This window comes from Rhamphochromis longiceps, linkage group LG10 (assembly GCF_057381845.1).
Source record: "Rhamphochromis longiceps isolate RC_006_pf linkage group LG10, R_longiceps_female_GT1.1, whole genome shotgun sequence".
In the NCBI taxonomy this organism is placed as follows: domain Eukaryota; kingdom Metazoa; phylum Chordata; class Actinopteri; order Cichliformes; family Cichlidae; genus Rhamphochromis; species Rhamphochromis longiceps.
Genome location: NC_140566.1, coordinates 21335881 through 21356332, shown reverse-complemented (window position 1 = coordinate 21356332; position 20452 = coordinate 21335881). Strand labels below are relative to the sequence as shown.

General features: G+C 40.4%; 2 protein-coding genes and 1 non-coding gene across 3 annotated transcripts; 2 read left to right on the top strand and 1 right to left on the bottom strand.

Moving 5' to 3' along the window:
* The first annotated feature begins 3972 nt into the window (after positions 1–3972).
* trnaw-cca (transfer RNA tryptophan (anticodon CCA)) lies at positions 3973–4044 on the top strand. Its single transcript has one exon. It is a non-coding gene; the product is annotated as a tRNA-Trp (tRNA).
* A 477-nt stretch (positions 4045–4521) lies between these two features.
* On the top strand, positions 4522–7163 carry LOC146660857 (uncharacterized). The gene is made up of 2 exons (XM_085419643.1): positions 4522–4819; positions 5478–7163. The coding sequence occupies exons 1-2, from the start codon at positions 4765–4767 to the stop codon at positions 5957–5959; spliced, it is 537 nt and encodes a 178-aa protein (XP_085275769.1). The 5' UTR covers positions 4522–4764; the 3' UTR covers positions 5960–7163.
* Positions 7164–7619: 456 nt separating this feature from the next.
* Positions 7620–20181, bottom strand: aifm5 (apoptosis inducing factor mitochondria associated 5). Its single transcript, XM_085419642.1, has 19 exons — positions 19866–20181; positions 19685–19775; positions 18164–18273; positions 17828–17937; positions 17701–17745; positions 16805–16886; positions 16426–16538; positions 16253–16339; positions 15991–16082; positions 15385–15515; positions 13472–13587; positions 13306–13377; positions 12465–12528; positions 12122–12198; positions 11893–12010; positions 11346–11444; positions 11056–11131; positions 10852–10956; positions 7620–9416 (listed from the first exon to the last, which is right to left on the bottom strand). Exons 1-19 carry the CDS (start codon positions 19879–19881, stop codon positions 9383–9385), a joined length of 1638 nt encoding a protein of 545 aa, XP_085275768.1. The 5' UTR covers positions 19882–20181; the 3' UTR covers positions 7620–9382.
* Positions 20182–20452: the final 271 nt, after the last annotated feature.

The following is a 20452-nucleotide window of genomic DNA, read 5'->3' as shown; positions in this document are numbered from 1 at the left end:
GGACTAAAGATGACTAATATAATATTTGCACATTTATGCAGTATTACAGCTGCTGGCTGTAAATAAATAAAATAAATGGAAAGCTCTTGCCCACCTATGGAAATTAAGTTCTTATGGTGGGATGGCCAAATGTCAGATTTCTTTTTTTTTTTTTTTTTTTTTTTTTTTTTTAAATGAAATGTCAGATTTCTAAGGTGCTCATAAATCCTATGAGCTCCCCTGTGTTAGAGGGCCTGCTCTCTCTCTCTCTCTCTCTCTCTCTCTCTCTCTCTCTCTCTCTCTCTCACACACACACACACACACACACACACACACACACACACACACACACACACACACACACACACACAGGCCTTCACAACCAGAACTCCTAAAACATCAAATCCATGCCCTCCTCAATCTGACGACGCCGATTCGCGGAAAACCCGCAGCAGGGGTGAATTACACTTGAATAAAGTATGAGAAGGACGCATCCCCATTTGCCATTTCCACGTAAACTGGGTCATCAAGCCGCCAAAGGCTAAACCAGGCTGACAAGAGCAAGCATTCAGCCAGCAGAAACACACACACTGAGTAATACGCCCCACCTTGACCACCAACAGCAGCCGGGTCGCTCCTGCCCGCTCCGGCACGTCTTGAACGGTCCGGCGGAGTTCAGGCTGCCTCGCCCACTGCTCGGCGGAGTCCGCCTGGGTGTGTCGCTGTCTGTGGAAAAAATTTGCGTCCGCGCTACGGAAACGTTTGACAGCGTTTAAGTGTGTGGAGCACACAGCAGCAGCAGCAGCGGAGAAGACAGCGCAGGACTTCAGCCCCTTTTACACAACTCCTGCCCCCCCCTTCTCTCTCTTTCTGTGTCTCTCTGCCTCTCTCTCTCTCTCTTTCACTCTCACACACACCCAGGCGAGACACACACCCGGCTTCCCACTCCGATCAGCTGGCAGCGTGATGACGTGGGCCTGCACGAGAAACGGACGTCAAAACCTGCACGGATCTGACGTGTACACGCAAGACAAGTGCATGCCGTGAGACAGCAGATTGACCTGTTTGTAGTAACTCACGTTAAAACGTCAGGTTTTATTTCCCTGCCTAAAATAGAAAACACGCACATAAGTACTATATAGATGCTGTCACACATGCTGTATTACACGACACGCTTTCCATTAGATTATCATTACTTATGCATTTACTACTGTTTGTTGAGTGGGCGGATTCCATATGACAGTGCAGCTAATAGGTTATTGGAAATAGTGCAATGATGAATTAATTGTTTAATGTGTTTAATTACAAACAAAAAGACCCAATTAGGACAGTAAATGACGAAGTCCTCACATTTGATGCTCAAAATCATCACATTTCTTTTTGCACTCGACACGACAGTTATTGAAACTTCAGGCAGTTTTTTTCTGGTCTGTGACTAACGGTGTAATTCCCTTTTAGAAATAACAATATAATTACTAATTACCTATGAATACTTGGCAGCGGGTAATACGTCATAATGCAAAATTTACAGATGGAGAAACGTTGTTTGGGTTTTCCACCAAATTACCTAGAACTTGTGCACGACTTAAAATTACCTATAGTTTAACTATTTTTTTCTTTCCTGTAAAAACTTGAATTGCTACCCTTTTATTGTAATGTAAAATATACTGTTAAATATCATTGCTCTGTAATTTCAGAACAAAATACAGTGAAATTCCATTTAATTCCTAATGGGCTGTGTTATGAAATGCTATCACATTTTTATAAAAAGCATAATTTGATAAGCACTTACCATAAGTTTAAAGTTTTAAAGCTACAGTTTACCTAAAAACCTTTCTTCCCCCCTGACTGGCAGGACTGTTGATCCCAGATTTTGTTGGTTTGAGATTCCCAGTTTTTGTGTCTTCTCTTGGATATAGTGGAACCGGAGAGCACATGCCTTGTTCTGCTCAATGCAACAAAAATACATTTAAAAGCAGCGTCTCTTTCCAGAAGCCCGATTACCCCAATAAATCCACAAACCTTGTTGTGCAGGAACTATTCTCATATTGGAGAAAAAAAAGATTTAAAAGCTATTCTACACTTCTGCCTCAGTTTAACTCTCTGGAAGAACAGGAATCATGACCCGTCGAAATGTGAACAATTCAGTGTTAGTGCTGATTAAGCAGGATTCCACTTTTGACAGACAACTATTTGCACAAAAGTTGTGCTGTTGTTCTATTAATACGAGTCTGCAAGAGGCCTCTGGAGACATCAGCAGGTCGAGATGAATTAGTTACCCTCTCAGTGCTGACGCACACAGACGCTCACGCAGCAGTGACTGCTTCTCAGTCCTTGCTTCTTTCTGTCTCCCTCCCGTGAACCTGGGCTTGTCACTCTGCAGCTTTAAGGTTGGTGCAGTTTGAAAAGCTGCTTCCTCACTGTCACCTGACACACTGAGGACACGCAGCAAATCCTCACAAGGCCACTTTCAAATGTCTTCTTCCTTTTTCATGAATATTTTTAGAACAGCGTTTCCCACAGAATATGAGTAAGGTGTATTAAGATGATTTTGACCCCTGTAAATTCCCAAATTCTTCATGAGTTCCTACAAGACCATAGTGACCTACCACTCAGATATTTTTTGGGAAATGCTATCAGCATTGGAAACAAAGAAAAGCCAATCTACTGTGCCACTCCCAGTGTTGAGTATGCCATAAATAATTATTTTAGGTAGAAATCCAGCCCAGATATATATTTAACACAGAATAACCCTGTTCAGCATATAAAATGATCTAAGTGCTCTCTGAAAACTGCTATACATGTCTAGAGTGCCTGGGGGAATACCAGTAATGAACTCTCATCTGTAAAACACCTACTGTTACAGGATTGTGATTTATTTAATGCACCTTCAAAAAAAATCTAACTTGTCATGTTTGTAAAAGCACTTGAGCTGTTGTTGACAGTGGCCTCACAAGCAGATCCCAGTGCACTTACTGCATGTAAAAATCTGTTTGTGTAATTATGTCTGCACCAGATGGAGAAGCACGCGAGTCACATCTTCCTCCACCGCAGCCAGAGTGTAAGCACACCAGTGCAAGACGTGACAGAGGCATGGGTCAAAACGCATGAAATGTAACACAGTCACATGACCTAGAAGTGGAAAATGTAATATTCTGGGTCAAAGGTGGTTCACGTGTTTCATGTGTTTAGCTGTGGAAACTTGATCTCTTTTGTTGTTTTGCCCATGATTTATCAGTTTTGCTTGCTCATTTATGCAATCCTGTTTTTTTAAAAGTGTTTTTATTTTTGACAGTTCCAACAGTGTCGTTTGGAAAAAGAGGACTTTAAAAACCTTTCTATCGCGTCTCACTCTGAACTTTGTCACCACTGCATGCATAAATGCTACGTGTCCTCTGTGACTCAGCAGATGGTTTGTCCCTTTTCCTCCTGTAGTTCTTGTTGGAAGATCACAGATATGTGGGGGAAATGCAGAACCAGGACAGACCCGCTTGAAATCCAGCACTGAGTCTATTTTTAGCACTGCTGCGTTTAGCGTTTAAGAGCAGACCAAGCATAGCGCCCGGGGGCCAAAATTAGCTACTTGGAAATTAATAGGAAGGTTAAAGTGCATGTAACACTTAATAATTACGGGAAAAGGCAGATGTGTGTGCAGTACAAGGAACCAGTGGTGATCACGACTCTGTGGAACAGGAAAAGGATGGAAACTCCCTAGAAAATACCACACAGCATGCAGTGGAAGTGCTTTGAAATCCCCATGCAGGAGTGTGAAGGACGAAAGTTTTACAGATGGCATTCAGTCCCTTAAACATGATTAAAACACTTTTTTTTTTTTACTTTCCAGCTTTTTATAAACTTAAATAATCACAATGACAAAGTTTTTTTCTTTTGATTTTGAAAATAGAAACTATTTTTTAAAGATTATGTCACTGCCCAGAGGCTCGTAGCTCTTTCAGTGTTTTATTTTTTTTAACCTGTTCGTTGCACAGTACAGACCTCGTGGCGCAACGGTAGCGCGTCTGACTCCAGATCAGAAGGTTGCGTGTTCAAATCACGTCGGGGTCAACTGCTTTAACCCTGGGCAACAATCACATTATTCATGATGTGTATAACGTACCGATTTCAAATACAGAATACCTGTCTGTCACTGGTTTCCTATTCGCGCTTCATGCAAGTCACTGTATTCCCCAGAAGACAAAAATAAGACTTGTTTTCAATTTCAACTTTCTCATGATTTCCCGTGATTCCCATCAACTTTCTCGTGGTTCCCAAATCAACAGCAAACTTAATGCGTCAGATAAAAACAGCTAAACAAATAAAGTCTATGAGGTTCATCCTTCTGTTTCTAAAATGTCTTCATTGTCAAAGTGATTGATTCACTGGCAGCTGGCAGCACGGTCAGGATCACAGAGCAAAGACGAACAGTGCAGCTCGAATTCGGCTTACTTCGTTTGACGTGTCGACGAGACCCGAAGACATTCTTCTCTGGGAAGGTGTGTCCTGTTGCCATGGAGAGGCGTCACTTGGCAACTTGGCGGTGTAGCGTGATTGTGAGGCACAAAAGGTAGCTCTGCAGCTCGCAGTACTTAGCCCATCTCCCCCCGTTTGTAGAAAACGTATTTGTTTTAAATAAATAAGATTGAAGGGCAGCTGCTGACAGGCTACTTGTTTCCACCGAGGTTTCTTGCCTGCAGTGAGTAAGAAGAATAATCTAAGAAGAATTTTATCCTGTTCATCAGTTGGTTTGGCGTGAGCAGACCTACTCATCGGCACTGAGACACCAGTATGCAGACAAAGAAGAAAAGAAACAAAGGCATTGTTTCCAACTGTGAAAATGCAGGTATTTTATTCTCTTTTTTTTTTATCAGTGGAACTCAAGTTCTGATTCATATATAATATTATGTGTTTTCCCTTAACTAGTAAAATCACTACACTGAAAGTTTATGAAAAGAATATGTGATGGATCTACCTGCCTATCTCTGAATCAAAGACAACCTCAAAATCTAGAAAAATGAAGTCCTCGTGCTGAAAAGCACTGAAAATTAGATTTGTGCCTCGAGGGCACGTTAGAGGAGAGGAAATTAAATTACAGTGCCACATTTTTTGTTATTGAAAGGATATTAGAAGCAGACCGTGAAATGTATGTTTCTGATGGAGTCCATGCTACCAGCTAGTACAGAAACCATTCTGAAATGATAAACTGTGACCTAATAAAAAGCTCTTGAAACTCTCACAGCACAGCATTGATTTATTATTGGTCATGCTACAGAGAAAAAAAAAAGAAAAGGCATGGAAAAACATCTGACCCTCATGTTTCATCCCTCAAATCACTTGAATAGGTCGTTAGAGAATCGACCCCGTGCCTCCTCATTAACCTATCATAGCTCTCTACTGTAACCCAAGCCAAAAGTCCTTAATCTCCATAGGAAGTCATTAGTAATAGGAAGCCTCAGTTTTGTTTGCTAGTTTCCCTACATGTTTATAATGCTTCCCTACAGAGAAACTTCTGGCTGTATCTTTGCCTCCTGACATCTTGCCGCTGGCCCTTGTGCCTCCTCAGAGTCCGGGTCAGTCCCAAGACCAGGTTCCCAAGATCAGAGCCTCCACTAAGAAGAAACGAGAACGAAAGAGGAAAAATCACCGCAAGGACTCTCCAGCCACGCTGACAGAGAACCATAAAAGCGATGGAAACGGAGATACTGCTCAGGGATACGTGACAGTGCTCAATGTCCCGCAGCACTCTCTCCCAGCTCAGACTCTCAGCCTGAGGTGGGAGGGAGTGCTGCAGGATCCCCAGGCTGAGGCAAAGAGACTGGAGCAGTACAGGGCCAACAGGCGGCAGCGGTACATTGCACACAGAGAGGCTCTGTTAAAAGAAACCCAGGACGCCTTAAGACAGACTTTTCCTAAAGAGAAAAAGGTTCCAGCTAAATGTGACCAGCAGGAGGCTGCGTCATTACTGCAGCTGAGCAGACACTGAATTAAAGAAGCAAAAGAGAGCCTTATGCTGTTAGTGGCCTCGGGATTTATTTGTTCACAGTTTAAAATAGATTTATGCAGTGTGAGACACAAAGTAAAGATCCTAGGGTGCTGTTAAGACACTGGACCAAAGAGAAACTGAGCAGCTGAACACCCTTTAAAACGCCCCAACAGAAATGCTTAGGTTCAAAGTACATAACCACAATGCCACAGCTTTCACGACAAGAACGCCTCCTGCTGAGCACACCTTAAGAAGTTGAGTTGATCTTTCAGGGCAAAAACCCGGTCGGGATCACATAACATGAACCCAACTCACATCTGTCAGTGAAGTGAAGGGGGGCTGATCCATTACAGCATGAGAACCACAAAGAAAGATGTCCAGCAGAGAGGGGGTGGCAATGTGACTGTAACAAAGCGCTGCTCTGCTGTCAGTCTAAGCACAATACAGTAAACACAGTAAAAAGCTTGTTGGTGACACGATGGAGCAACAATTTAATGTGCAAAGTCCTGAACTCATTATTTCTCTTTGTTGCTCCTCTAAACTGTTAACTGTGTAACACTAAATCCCTTACTGATAAATGGCAGTGGGTGTCTGTTTATCACATTTGAACTTTATAGCCACAATTATGCAGACAAGAAAATCACCACGCTACATGCAGCAGATAAAGATCATACAAATATACATACATATATGAGCTATGCGAATGCCAAACTACTGAAAAAAAATCAGAAAAGATGAGAAGGGAAAAAAATGTTAGTGGCTTCCACCTGTAAAATCATTCCTGTTTTGGGGCTTGTCTCATTGTTGTCCCACCTGCTGTTAATTTCGTCAAAGCAGCTAAAACATATTAACAACCCCTTCAATTACTTAATTGAACAGATCAATATTCTAGAAATTTGACTTGATGCTGTAGTCTAAATATAAAGTGTTCATTAAATTTTTTCTTAACAGTATATGTGATTTTTGGAAAATGTTTGTATATGCATAATAGATGCTGGCACTCGCAGTTCCCTAAGCAATGTTTATGCAAAGTTTCATCAAGATGGCTCCACTCCCCCAGGAGGAAATAGGGAACATGCAAACATACATCCATACATATGCATAAACTAATTATAGTATGATGTCTCCCCGTCCACACAGGAAGCAGTTTGTCTGTAAAGCATCACTTTGACACAGATGTTTGGCTACTAGTAGACGTTCCAGGTTGTGGTTGCCTAGGTAACCCTATAATGTATTTACCACCCTATCATATGTCAATCCTCTAATGAAAGGATGTCAAACTGATTTTGCATGTTGCATCACATACAAACCAATTTGGCCATAAGTGGGCCAGACACTCCCCTTTGTGTCAATGTGAAGACGTTTAGCATACAAAAAACATACATTTCTATAGTTCTATAGTTGTCTAGTGGGCCAAATTAGAGTCTTTGCTGGTCTAATCCTGGCCTGCGGGCCTTATGTTTGACACCCTTGATCTAATGTTCTTTACTACCCTGTCATATGTGTATCATAGGTACCCTGTGCTATCACCGTTGCTTGCATAGAAGTTTATCTCGGGACATGCCCACTTTGTGTCACTAGTGGGGGGGGGGGGGGGGGGGGGTTCTTAAAACCTGCAATTGCTACCAAGTTTCATTGGCTTTCAAAGGTTTCTGGTCACCACATAACTCGAAATCACTTCATGTGTGGATGCAGCTTAAGGCTCTTTGTGCTATAGATCTTTTACTGTCTCTAAGATGTTTGATGAGCAAATGCAGTAACATACAACATCTTAAATGTCCTTCAAATCGCATAAAGAATTAAGTGTAATTATAGGTGTACATTTATGAAGTGGGACAGATTACTTCCTGTTTCTGTCCACTCTGTGTAGGAACACTACCACTGGTGGACAATAGATGTCAGAACAGTCCCTCTCTGAGTGAATCATATGTTCTCATGAGTCACTAAATACAACAGAGACCAAACTGATATGCCTGAGTTTTTTTTTAATTCAAAGTTGAAAACAAGACAAAAATGTTTAAATGACAAGTACTTCACTTTTATTCTTACTCTTGGCATCAAGAATCACTTTGAAATGATAACAACGCTGTTACTAACAAGAGGGCTGATGATGCTCATCAATGTGTCTTCTTCTTGTCACCTCAAGAAAACAAATCTAATAATGTTCTTATACCGAGGATATCATAGATTACTCGTTGTTACAGAGTGACTGGGTTCCTGTGAATTTACAGCATTATACTGTAAATGCATTGTACATACAGAAATGAGGTAACTTGAATATCACAGGAGTCAGTCATCTCCTGTGCAATGAAATACACCTGCTCTATCCATAATTCTCTGTAAAATTAGCCATTTTCCCCCTGCATCACCAGAGCTTGATTTTCATTGTATTTAGGTTTGCACAATTAGCCAATTTTTATTTCTCTTACATAAGATAAGAGCTTCAATTTTATTAAAATGGCAAGCAACAAGTTTCAATTCAAATGCTAATAAAAAAAACTGTTTAGCCTGCCCTTTGCAAAGAAAAAAAAAACTAAATCTTTGACAGGCAACATTAGTACAGAGAGAAAAAAAAGCCATTACCACCTACTACCACCTAAAATATCACTACTGGTACTACTAACTGGATCTGGCCCTGAAAGGTCCTGGGTGAACTGAGGCATCCTGCTGAGAGCGAACAGTAAAAGCTGAGGTGTGAATTAAAGATAGCAGCAGAGCGATTGAGGCGGGGGGAGAGAGAGAAACGCAGCATTTCTGTTGTGCAGTGCTTTTGTTCGTTGTTTGCTGCAGGCCTATTGTTTGCTGTTGGTGTATTTTGTTACCATTGCCTGTTTCAGCATCTCTGTTTCAAAGAGCTGAACACTGCTGCCTCTGTTTTCCTAATCCCCCCCCCAACTCACTGACCGGACCACGAACGCGGATGTAGTGGGCATTAAGGTCACTTATGTTTTTCCAGCTGCCCCATCCAAGTAAAAGTGAGCTTTAAATACTAACAGCAGAGAACATACTGAGGCATCTTAAACAGCGATGTCTCTGGACTGTTACTGAAACACTCCTGGAGACATAAATCCATGAAATAAAATAAAAAATCTGTTAAATTAATGACAAAAAAATTAGATTTAAAAAAGAAGACCTATAAGCTGCATCTTTTTGAGGTATCTGTTGTTGACATTTGGACTCCCCCTCACATGAGCACTGAATGCATGGTATGCACTTCCACACAGCCCGTATTAGATGCTGAGCTGTTACTGCAGCTTTCACTGTGTTTGGTGCTCCTTCCCTCCGCAAGTGAAGTTTGTCTCTTCCGACTGAAAAGTTTCAATCCACATTTCCAAACTCCCCCTGGTCCTTTTTGTGAGCCGTGCTGAAGAAGAGACATACGGAGGAACGAACATTGGACAGACGAGTGTAAGGAGCTGAATATCAGGACAGCTGCAGCCAGCTCAGGTCGTCTGATCTGTCAGAGAGAGAAAAAATATTTCAAAAAATGCTTTTATGTAGATTTCCACTTATCTTGTGTAATTCTGCCTCCATTCACCAGCACGGTGAATTTTAAATCAATCACCATGCGATGTGCTGACTTTCAGCTTTAATTCAAGATGTTTAACAAAAGTATTGCAATAGATACATCCATTTTTAAAACCTTTTTTATACAAAGCTCCCTTTTTTTCAGAAAGTTAATTGGACAGATGACTGTCAGGTGCTTATATGACCTTGAAGGTCTGTTCTCTTGCTATTCATTCAGAAATTAAGCAGAAACAACGTCTTCCTGGAAGTCCCAATATGAGGTCCAGAGAGATACCAAAGCAAGTGAGCGAGTGAGTCATCATTAGATTGAAAAACCAAAAAAAATTAGGAGTGGCTGAATGACCATTCTAGCTCATTCTTAAAACTGTAAGTGCAGGATGATGGAGGCTATGTAAAGCAACTTCACAACATTCAGCATTTAAAAGTCAAGAATACTCTTCAGGAGGTATCATTGTTATGGTCAACAATCAAGAGATGCCTTCACGAATGGAAACACAGCGCGTTTGCAACAAGCAGGTCAGATCAGACTTTACCAGAAAACATGCAAAGAGAAGATGCAGCTCTAATATAATGTTTGGACAGATGAAACCAAGATTAACTTGAAACATGGTGACAGCGTTAGGGCATGGGCATGTATGGCTGCCAGATCATCTGTTTATTGATGATGTGACTGCTGCTAGAAGTAGCAGGGTCTCAGGAAACATTTTTTCTGAGTGTTAAACAGGATATGCTGTATTTTGAAATTAAGATGCTCCTAGCTAACAAGTGTGTTCCATATTTCTTAGTCAGAAATGCACCTCATTCATCATGTTTGGTTTCAAAACAAGATGATATCATGGGCAAAAAAGACACTGACCTATGCAGGGACGTCTCTAATGATGCCATGAAAAACTGTTTTCAAATTTTAGTGATCTGAGATTTTTACAAAGCCTATGAAAAGTTTGATTGAGCCCATGTGAGAAGCATTCATGTTCTACCCAGATCCCAGGCATCACCAGAGACAAAAGTATTTGTTTAGTTAGAACTTGTCTGAATCTCTTTTGAATGCTACGTGTAATAAAGGCCAGCTTGAAACAAGGCAATGGCTTGATTATCCGAACAATGTCTGGACATCATGTCTCAAAACAGCTTTGAAGTCATGTTCCTGACCACCTGTGGTGTCTAACTTAAACAATGAAACTCTGTTAGATCTTTTTTTGGACTCCACCAACCTCTAGGTAAGAAACATGGCTCATTTTTCACAAAAATAAATCTCTCTACATTGTCTCTCTGGAGTCATATTGTTCAGATTCAGTTTGACTAAAATAATCAGAAGATGGGAATATAGAAACAAAGTGTAAAACAAACTGAACGATTTTACATACTGGGCCTCGTCTTTTGTGATGACTTTTCCTGTTGCGAGTCTCTCAGCTACTGCCGACACTGCTGGATCAAAGTTCAGGCCAGCTGCTGCTATGACCTCCTCATCCCTACAGGGAAAAAAACATTCCAAACATACACATCTGGGTATTTATTTAATGGTTACATTTTTTCTATCACAGTTGAATACAGTTTTAACAACAACTTACTTAATGTACAATGCGAGGAACTTCCTGTCCTCAAACTGTCCTTTTATCATGAGCTCAGTGTATCCCTCCCCATAGCCTGCACACAGCCAAAGCAAACATTCAACAATGGCATGCAGAAACATATGAAATCTATCACAGAGGGTTTATCTACAGTGTTTTCAGGCAGTAAAATAAACAGTTTGGATGGCAAAGACTGAAAAGAAAGATGTAATAACTTCACATGAATAATGATAATAAGACACCTGATTTTTTGTGTGCCAGTAAATATTTACGTGTGTGTGTATACCCACCTGTGTATCGGATGGTCTTACCCACAAGGACAGTCCAGTAGAAAGGGACTGAGTTCAGTTCAGTTGTTTTGTTTAGCATGTTCAGAGCTACTATTCTCCCTTAACACACACACAAAAAAGTTTAACATGTAAATGACATATATGGGATTTTACCCTGTAACACCCAGTGTATCATATTTTATACATGAGTTTTTGAGACCATGAATCAATAGCACCATAAATTTTTAAGCAATAGCAAAAATTATACAAATTAAAATGTATATATGCAAATTGATATTTAATTTGTTATTGTTTGTATTCATCAGAATGCTTAGTAAACACTCCAGCCTGAAGGAGAGAGCAAAGGTAAGGTTGACAGTGTTGATGTCAGTTTTGGAGCTTTAAGTAATATAAATTGACCCAGAATTCTCGTGAATTTAGTCCCGCTTCCCATAGATGACATTTTAACAGCTTTTGTGCTTCCCATGGTAAATGTCAAACATTGATTTTGTGCATCAAAGTCTCTTTGTGAAACTTTCCAGTTAAGTCTATATGTTTCCTGCTTCACCCTGTGCTTGTGCCATCTGCCAGTGTCCAATGTTAACCATCCTGTTTTTAGCAATGGCCAGTGGGAACATGGCCAGATCACCACCACAGAAGACATCGGGGACATTGGTGTGCATGTACTGCAGGAGGGATACACACAGAGAACTGATGATCAATGTTCCAAAGCACAAGTTTGGGGAAAAAGTACAAGTCAGGCTTATGTGCTGTAGATAATCGGGTGAACCGCTGACCTTGTCGACCTTTACAAAGTTTTTTGAGGTCATCTGTATTTTACTGTCCTTTAGGTACTCTGAGTTCGGCATGGTGCCTAATGGAGGAAAAATAGGAGCAGTTAATCAGGTCATTTCACTCAGTTATTTGTATACAATTTCAACAAGTCATTTAACATTAACATCAGACATATTTACAATATGCTGGCAACAGTAATTTAAGTGAATATATACATATATTCCTTCGGGATTAATAAAGTATTCTGATTCTGATTCTGATTCTGATTCTGATTATAAAAGCTTTCAAGAATTCTGTGTTGCTTAATAAAAGACTCATAAAAGACTCTGATATGTTTCCACTTACCAATACCTACAATCAAAACTTCAGCTGGGATAACTTTTCCACTTTTCAGCACAACCTCCTTCACCTTGAGGAATAAAACAGAATGTGACAGGAAGAACTCAGTGTTAGTATTTTTTTTTCATTACTGAAGATAAAACTGCTGATATTCTTATCTAAAACTAGGCGTCACAATCCTGGGCCATTTGACCCAGCCTTTTGAGTCTTAATATATTTTGATGTTTATGGTTTATGTTTAAGTTCATTAGCTTATCTAAGTTCATTTCTTTTTTGCCTATGATGCCGTGTTATAGTTCATTGTTTATTAGATTTCCCTTGTGTCTTCATGCCTCTGTTTAAGTTTCCGTCGCTCTTCATGCGTTTCATGTCTGCATCTCATTATGTTTCTCGTTTTATTTTGAAGAGGTTTGGTGTCCCGTGTTCGTTGTGTTTAGTTTCACTTCCCCTGTGGCATCAATATGTTTATTCTAATCAGCTGTCACCCATGTGTTTCCACTTCCCCTGATCACCTCCAGTGTGCATTTTGTGTGTTTTCATTGATTCCTTGTCAGGTCATCTGTTGAGTTCTCGTCATGCCTCCATGTTTCCAGGTTTTTGTCATGTTCAAGGTTTTGTTCTTTGTCAGTTGTGTTTAGCATTTAGTTTTTCCCAGTTTAGTTCTAGTTTCGCCTCAGTGTGCATCTGCCTTTTGTTTTGTACCTTTTCCCAACCTCAAATAAACGGCTCGCCTTTTGTTATATTATAGTTTTGTTCCAAGTGTCTGCATTTGGGTCCTCTTTCTCCATCCACATGTTCTGCCAGTGCAAATCGTGACACTGGAATGAAGTTTATCTCCTCACTTTACCTTGCCATTCACACCTCGGATCTCTGTCACGCTATCATTCATGTAGAATTTCACATTTCTCTCAATCAGCATCTACAGAAACAAGAGTGAACAACAAACAGGTAAGCTGGAGATGAACTACTGTCAGGGAATAACACGTACATCTCAATCTCTTCATCTTTCTTACCGTCATGGTGAGTTTGCCGATTTCAGGACCTAATGTATTTTGGTACGGCATTTCACTGCTGCCTATCACTGTGATACTGGAGGCTTTGTCTGTCAAGTAAGATGCCACCTCCATGCCTGAAAGCAACATGTAATTGTAGGTGCTGGAGCGAATATCAGTGTGAATAATATATTTTACTTAATATTTGACATATGATGCGAACAAAAAGACAAAGAAAAAAAGAGAAAAATAAAGCTAAAAGATGTTGATGCTGTAAACTAAATTTTTTATTTTCCTCTCTTTTGTAGGCTTTTGGGTCTATATAAAAATAGGGAAGAAAGGAAAAAAGGAAGTTTTCACAGTTAAAGCATATAATTCCACTAGCTTTGTTTTCTACACAAATCCAGGCAATACAAATGTGCACACAGTAACTATAGTAGAGCTGGGCGATATGAGATTTTTTCATATCACGATATGTTTTTTTCATTTCAGGCGATAACGATATATATCACGATATAAGCCAAATAACTATATTTGTAAGATTTAAATGTGCCGTTGCTCACAAGTAAAATGTGAAATAATCAGCAGCTTGTTTTTATTTAAATATTTATTTCCCATAATAAGTTCAACAGGGTAGATGTACTTAAGGAACATGAGACTTTTTCAGATAAATAAAGGCAAATATTGCAAACTACACAAAAGGCAGCCGCTAAAGCGTTTAAGTTCCAAAATAGAACAAACGAAACAGACTAAATTGTCAATTCCACTTAGAAACAAAATATTAATTCTAAAAATAAATCTTAGTTTGTTTTACAGAAGAACAGACAAAACTGACTAACTTTTGTCAATATCAAATAAACTGAGAACTAAAAGGAAATTCTCAATCTCTCCTTGTTGTATAGCTTAGCTTTTCAAACAGTTTTAACAGTTACTTTAGTCTGACAAAAGCCGAATGACGAATTAGAGCTTCCAGTCAGAGATTGAGCATGCACCGGTTTATTGTATTTCCAGACTTGCTTTCGGCACAATTAACAGTGCGCGCTACTCTGTTTTTTGTCAGACTTGAAATAGCCGAAATACCGTCACACTACGGAACTTCTATGGCTCTTCCGTACAACAATCTCTCCGGTGTTCTGACAAAACGTCCTACTTTGGCAAAACGTCCTACCGTAAGTAGTTTATGCACATTTCTGCTGTCATAGTAATTCCAGCACAAATGTAAGTAGGTATGACAGTTTGCCACTTAACTTTGCCTATCAGAGTATGCTTGTAGCTCACATTCATAAAGCCAGGATGGTTTGCCACTTCATTTTACCCATTAAAGTATGCTTGTAGGTCACATTCAGAAAGGTAGCATGGTTTGACACGTATTTATACCCGTCAGAGTATGTTTCTAGCTCTTATTAACAAAGGTAAGATGATTTGCCACTGAATTCTAGCTGTAAAATTATGCTTCTAGCTTATATTCACAAAGGTAGGACGCCACTGAATTTCGTGTTGTGCGCATGCGTAGAAACAACAGGTAGGATGGTTTGTCAGGTAGGATGGATTCCCAGAACACCTGCATTGGAACCATCATCTGTTTTCTCTTCGGTAACCTTCGGTCACGCTCTCGGTTGATTTTTCTCTAGTCAGCACACTCATTTCCTCCATTACCCGGGCGGCACGGCAGCTGGCTGCTTTCCAAAACAAATACACATGTGCGGCTTGGCACTTGTGCTGTACGTAACAAGTCACGTGACGTGACGCTGCGGCTGTGATTGGTTCGGCTCTGCGCTAGTTAATTTGGATTGGCTGTTCCTCTTTTTTTTTTTAAGAGGACAAGAGAGATGAGGCCTATCACAATAGTTTAACTTTTCTATCGAGAAAAAGTTATTTCGCAATACATATAGTTATCGTTCTATCGCCCAGCTCTAAACCATAGTAATCAGTACCAACAAATGAGGTTCCCACGAGGACAACATCGGAGCCCGTACAGGCTGCGTGGATTTGCCGGGCGTCCTCTGGCGTCTCCAACATCTTGATATTCCCCAAGTTCATGCCAGGAACATCCAGACCCTTTGCTCTAAAGGACAGGGATCAGAAGCAACTCACTCTGTTGTAAAGTAAAGTGGATGCTCCATGATCCTTTCACAGATTTTTTGAAACGACTAATTATATCTCAAAGCGGTAAATTTTCTCGTTTTAAACTTTTGATGTGTTTTCTATCTTCTACTGTGGGTTTATGAGATTTGCCGACCTCTGCATGCTGTTTTAGGTACCTTTTATGCAGCAACCCAGCTTTTTCAGAAAAGGTGGTGTTACTCTGAGACTCAGCTTAATAAAGTCTCCTTAGTTTTATCGTAAAAGTGAATTATAATATTTTTCTTATTTAAACTTTTCCATCAAATGTGCAGACTTAAAAATATATAATAAAACTGAGAGGACACTAACAATAATATTTTAGTTGGGGAATAATTGATGCCTGCCTGAGGCCAGAGAAGGTGTTTGTGCTGGAGCCAAGTATGTGTTTGTACACATATTTGTGAGGTTGTCTGTACCTGCAGCCAGTTGAAATGAGGAGTTGGTCGTAGCTCTGGACTGAACCATCATCAAATGTGACCGTCTTCTTGTCTGTGTCCACGGAAAGCGCCTGCAAACACATCAGCAACCAGTTTCAAAGCATGACTCAATCACATAGATAGCAAGTCATTCCCACATGTGTTGCTGTCCGGATGAAGATTTACCTCAAGGTCACAATGTCTATGAGATAAAACACAGATGCAAGCACATGCAGGATGTTGTCATACAGGAAGTACTCACTTCTTTCCTGAGCCACACCTCTATGTCATACTGATGGAAAAACTCCATCCTCCTCATCAGGATGCTGTCGCTCTCCACGTTCATCACCTGTGAAATCAGCAAAACTCCAGTGAAGTGAAGAAAATTCATAGAGACTTTCATGTGTTTGTGTCGAGTTATTCGCTGTGCTGAACCTTGCTCAGACGTGTTTTGTCGTAAGGTAGGAGGTCTTCTCTGGTCACCATGATGATCCTGCCACCAAAGTTTTCCTGCCGCAGCGTCTCAGCACAACTGAGTGAAGCGGCTCCTACACTTACACAAAACAACACACACACACACGCAAAGGAAGCAAATCAGAGGCAACGCAGTCTAATACCTGCACGTATCCATGTACAGCATACATGTACTTTTTTTGCAGGATCAGAGAAGCGGCTCATTTTCCTGACACATTTACTCAAATCCCAAGGCAAAATTGTTACATTTACTTATTTGTTGAGAGGACATGGTGGAAGATGCCAGTTAAGTGCCCTATTGAAGCCACACAACCACACACACATATTGGTCCACACTCACCTCCTCCCAGCAGCAGAACAGTGTGAGTAACTCCTGGGACTGCAGTGCCCATACGCTTTATCCTTTTCTCCTGCCTGAGAGTCTGAATCATGGATCAAACACGTGGTCAGGTCATCAGTAGGTACCAACAGTGATATTTACAAACAGAAAATTATTTCAGTTGCCTAAAAATACACTCACGGTTGCTTTCTTAGGTTCAAATCAAATCAGCCAGTCACATGAGACAGCCCTTCAGTGCATTTGTTCACTGCAACTTTCAGCTACAAACCAGTTTACAAAAATGTGAATCAAAATAAAGCATAAGAGTTTGTGTCAGTGATGAACTAAAAAGATAAAACTTGATATTTTAATGATTTTTAAGGGGAAAATGTGCTCAGTATGAATTTATTGACACGTCACACTTAAGAAAAGCAGGGAAATTCCACTCTGTAGCATCCTATTTTTTTAAAAACAACAAAATGATAAGTGTTTGGGGCCCAACTGTTTTCGTTTTTAAAGCAATATGCTCCCCATTTTTGATTAATCTGTGTTTTCAACTGCAAAGGTCCTCTTTTGTTAAGTTTTGTAATGTGCTAACTGTTTCAGTGGGTCACAGATTTGGGTTGCAGAAGTACCAGGAGTCTGCTATGTTGAAGTCAGGTCATCAACTGGTGTTTATCGCCTCCACCATAAAAATCCAGGTTCTCCCTCCAACAGTTACTCCCTGGCAATAATTTCAGCCTCTCTTTCCTGTAGCTGGGTTTTAACTAGTGTTCATGAATGCAGCGGGGAGCTGTGTTCAGTGACAAAGGTTTTCAGAATTAGTTGTGTATGGCCTTCTTTCCTCGCTGAAGAGATCGATACCAGGAGATTAAAATGGCCTCATATTACTAAAACAGAAAAGGTAACCTACTTACCTTTTTATTTATGGACACATACACTTTGCTGTTTTGAATATGGACCTTCAAAAGAGAAAATAAAAACATTTAAACAACAGCAAATGTGCTCATAAGCTTTGTATCAATCTGTCTCTCCGGTTCATACTTTGTGGCAAGGTAGACAGTCGATGCCGGGGTATTCCTCGAGATCGCCTGTGTGGACATTGAAACAGGAGCCGTGCCACGGGCAGCGCACTCTGTTCCCCGAAATAAAACCTGAACACACAAAGATGCGCACAAGAAAAATACAAGATGAAGACAAATTATTAAAACATAAGAAACACATATGAAGCTCAGACCAGTCTGATACCTTACAGTGTGCACAGACAAGATAAATTTCCTTAAATGACACTTTTCTGCCCACACAAGCACCCAGACTTGACTCAAGACTGAAATACATCTATGTCACAGAAATTCCTCTTCAGACTTCCTGTCTTCATACCTTTGCTAAGTGGAGCGCCGTAGTGTGTACACTGGTTCCCAATGGCGCTGTATTTACCCCCACTGCGCGTCAGCAGCACACCGTGATGTCCGACTTCAACTTCCATCATCCTGAGATAACAGACACACACACACACACACACACACACACACACAGAGAGAGAGGTTTTTAATTTTTTAGAATAAGATAAATTTCATTGTTTGTACATCTAAGCTTGTTTAACACTTCAACTTGGTCTTTTCCTCCAGCCGTGGAAGCGTCGTGTCTGCAGGGATGGCTTTATCTGGACTGAAAAAAATATTTTTTTAAGTAAAATGCACCTGAAATGTATAAAATCAAAGGTTTATGTATTAAAATAATTCATCATTAATGGGTATAAACTGAATGCACACCTATCAAGTAAGTTAGTTGACCAGATTAGATTAAATGTAATGTTTTAGATTGAATTTATACAACAAAATTATGCACAAAAATTTACATGTAATCAAATTACATAAAGTTACCATTTTGGGCATAAATATTTTTTGAATACTTTGGGCTTTTTTATTTTTAAAAAAAAGTGCCCGATGAAAACTGTAGTCTGTGGGCCATCAACCTTTTGCTGATTCTGAAGTGTGGTGTGCCAGAAAAAGTCTGAAAACCAGAGCTTCAGTTCAGCCAGAGACAAGGTGGTCGTGTTATCCTCCTTATAAACTGTACTCACTTTGTTGATGCCTTACCCCTCCCCTGTTCCCGCAGAGGCTGTATTTTTTGATAAAACTGCAACCTTGGGGAGTTTTTGACGGGGTACAATCAATGACAAGGCCTCCTGGTAGTATTTTCACTAAAACTGTTGTAGTATTGTTGGGTTTTAGACAGGTTCAATAGCCCCAGTGTCTCTGGCTCGTGTTTATGAGGCTGGTATTCACTGTCTGATCTACAGTTTTGACCAGATGGCACAGACATATATTCACTCCGGAGCTTTCATCTACTGGGACCCCCACTGTCATTTAGACCCCACAGAGTGTCTAAATAATCTAAATAAAGGGGGTTTTGTGGTCAAATGCGTTTTACACTGTGAGGTACATACAGCTCAGCCCCAAGGAAAATTCCCCTTTCTGTCAAAGAAAAGAAGGTTATGAGATGTCTTAATTTAAGAAAAAGAGAGGCCAAGAAATGTTGCTTTAGCAAAGAAAGAAATCTCTGAGCAAGACTCTTTGAGCTTAAATTGTAAGAAATAAATGTGGAAAATAACAAAAAAAAAGTCTAATTTCTCAGACTGACCAGTAATAATAGAAAAAAGGGTTTATTCACAGAAATTAACCATTTTTGTGAGGACAAAAAACAACAACAAAAACGAAATAGATTGGACTCTTTGCCGGGCCGTTTCTGGTCCCTGTCCCTTTTGTTTGACATCCCTGCTATAAATCATTCAAGTGTTTTAGATGTCACACTGAGACCAGTTTAAAATTTATAGCAATAACTGTTTATGTGGTTAAAACACAAAGGCATATGTTTGCAGGTTCCCCATCCCCTCCTTACTGTCCATCCTGCAGGTCTGACTCCAGACAAACCACCTCTGTCAGCTCCTCTGATGGGTTCTCTGAATCAGAGTCCGTGAGCTCTCCGCGGGCTGCCCAAACACATTATAAATAAATAAATGAGTCATCAAATGAATGATCATCAGTTTACTTTCAGACACCACTCTGCTGAGGCTACTCACACGGCTTGGTCGACATCTCTGTGATTCAGCTGTAAGAGCTCGCAGACACCAAGGCGAACCCCAGGGACATTAAAGGTTATTCAGACGCTCAGGTGGAAACAATTTGAGTCCTGCGTCACTTTGCTTTCCTCTCAGCAGATGAACAATGGGAGTCCATTTCCAAGGGAACCAGTCCATCCCCAACCTGCATCCCAGTTGGTCCAGTGAAAAGTAGATGATTTGGCTCTAATCACCCTGGAAAGTGTCTTCGGTGAGGCAGTGAGCGGAGAGTTTGGGCACTGTGGCGGCTCATGTTCAGCCGCCGTATTGTCGCAGAGAAAGGAGACCCTGCTCTTTTGTTTTTTTACAACGGCAGCACAGAGAAAGGCTGACGAGGCTGAACGCTGAATGGAGGGGCGACAAAGCAACACTTACTCAACCACAGGTGGTTATAATTCACTCTAAAGCAGAAACACTGAAGTCAGGCACTGTGGTCACATTCACACATGAGGCTGCACGTCTATCAGATTTTCGCCCATATGTGCCACAAGGAATTTCATTAAGAACATCCGGTGCAAACATCAAGTTTGCCATCAACTCGGCTTTCA

What these genes read in the sequence shown, in the direction of transcription:
- LOC146660857 (XM_085419643.1), top strand. Translation starts at nt 4,765, where the DNA reads ATGCAGACAAAGAAGAAAAGAAACAAAGGCATTGTTTCCAACTGTGAA. An exon ending in TTCCAACTGTGAAAATGCAG is followed by an intron (nt 4,820 to 5,477) that starts GTATTTTATTCT and finishes GCTTCCCTACAG; the next exon opens with AGAAACTTCTGGCTGTATCT.
- aifm5 (XM_085419642.1), bottom strand. An exon ending in ACTGTCTACCTTGCCACAAA is followed by an intron (nt 17,746 to 17,827) that starts GTATGAACCGGA and finishes TCTCTTTTGAAG; the next exon opens with GTCCATATTCAAAACAGCAA. An exon ending in TCGGCAAACTCACCATGACG is followed by an intron (nt 13,378 to 13,471) that starts GTAAGAAAGATG and finishes TTGTTTCTGTAG; the next exon opens with ATGCTGATTGAGAGAAATGT.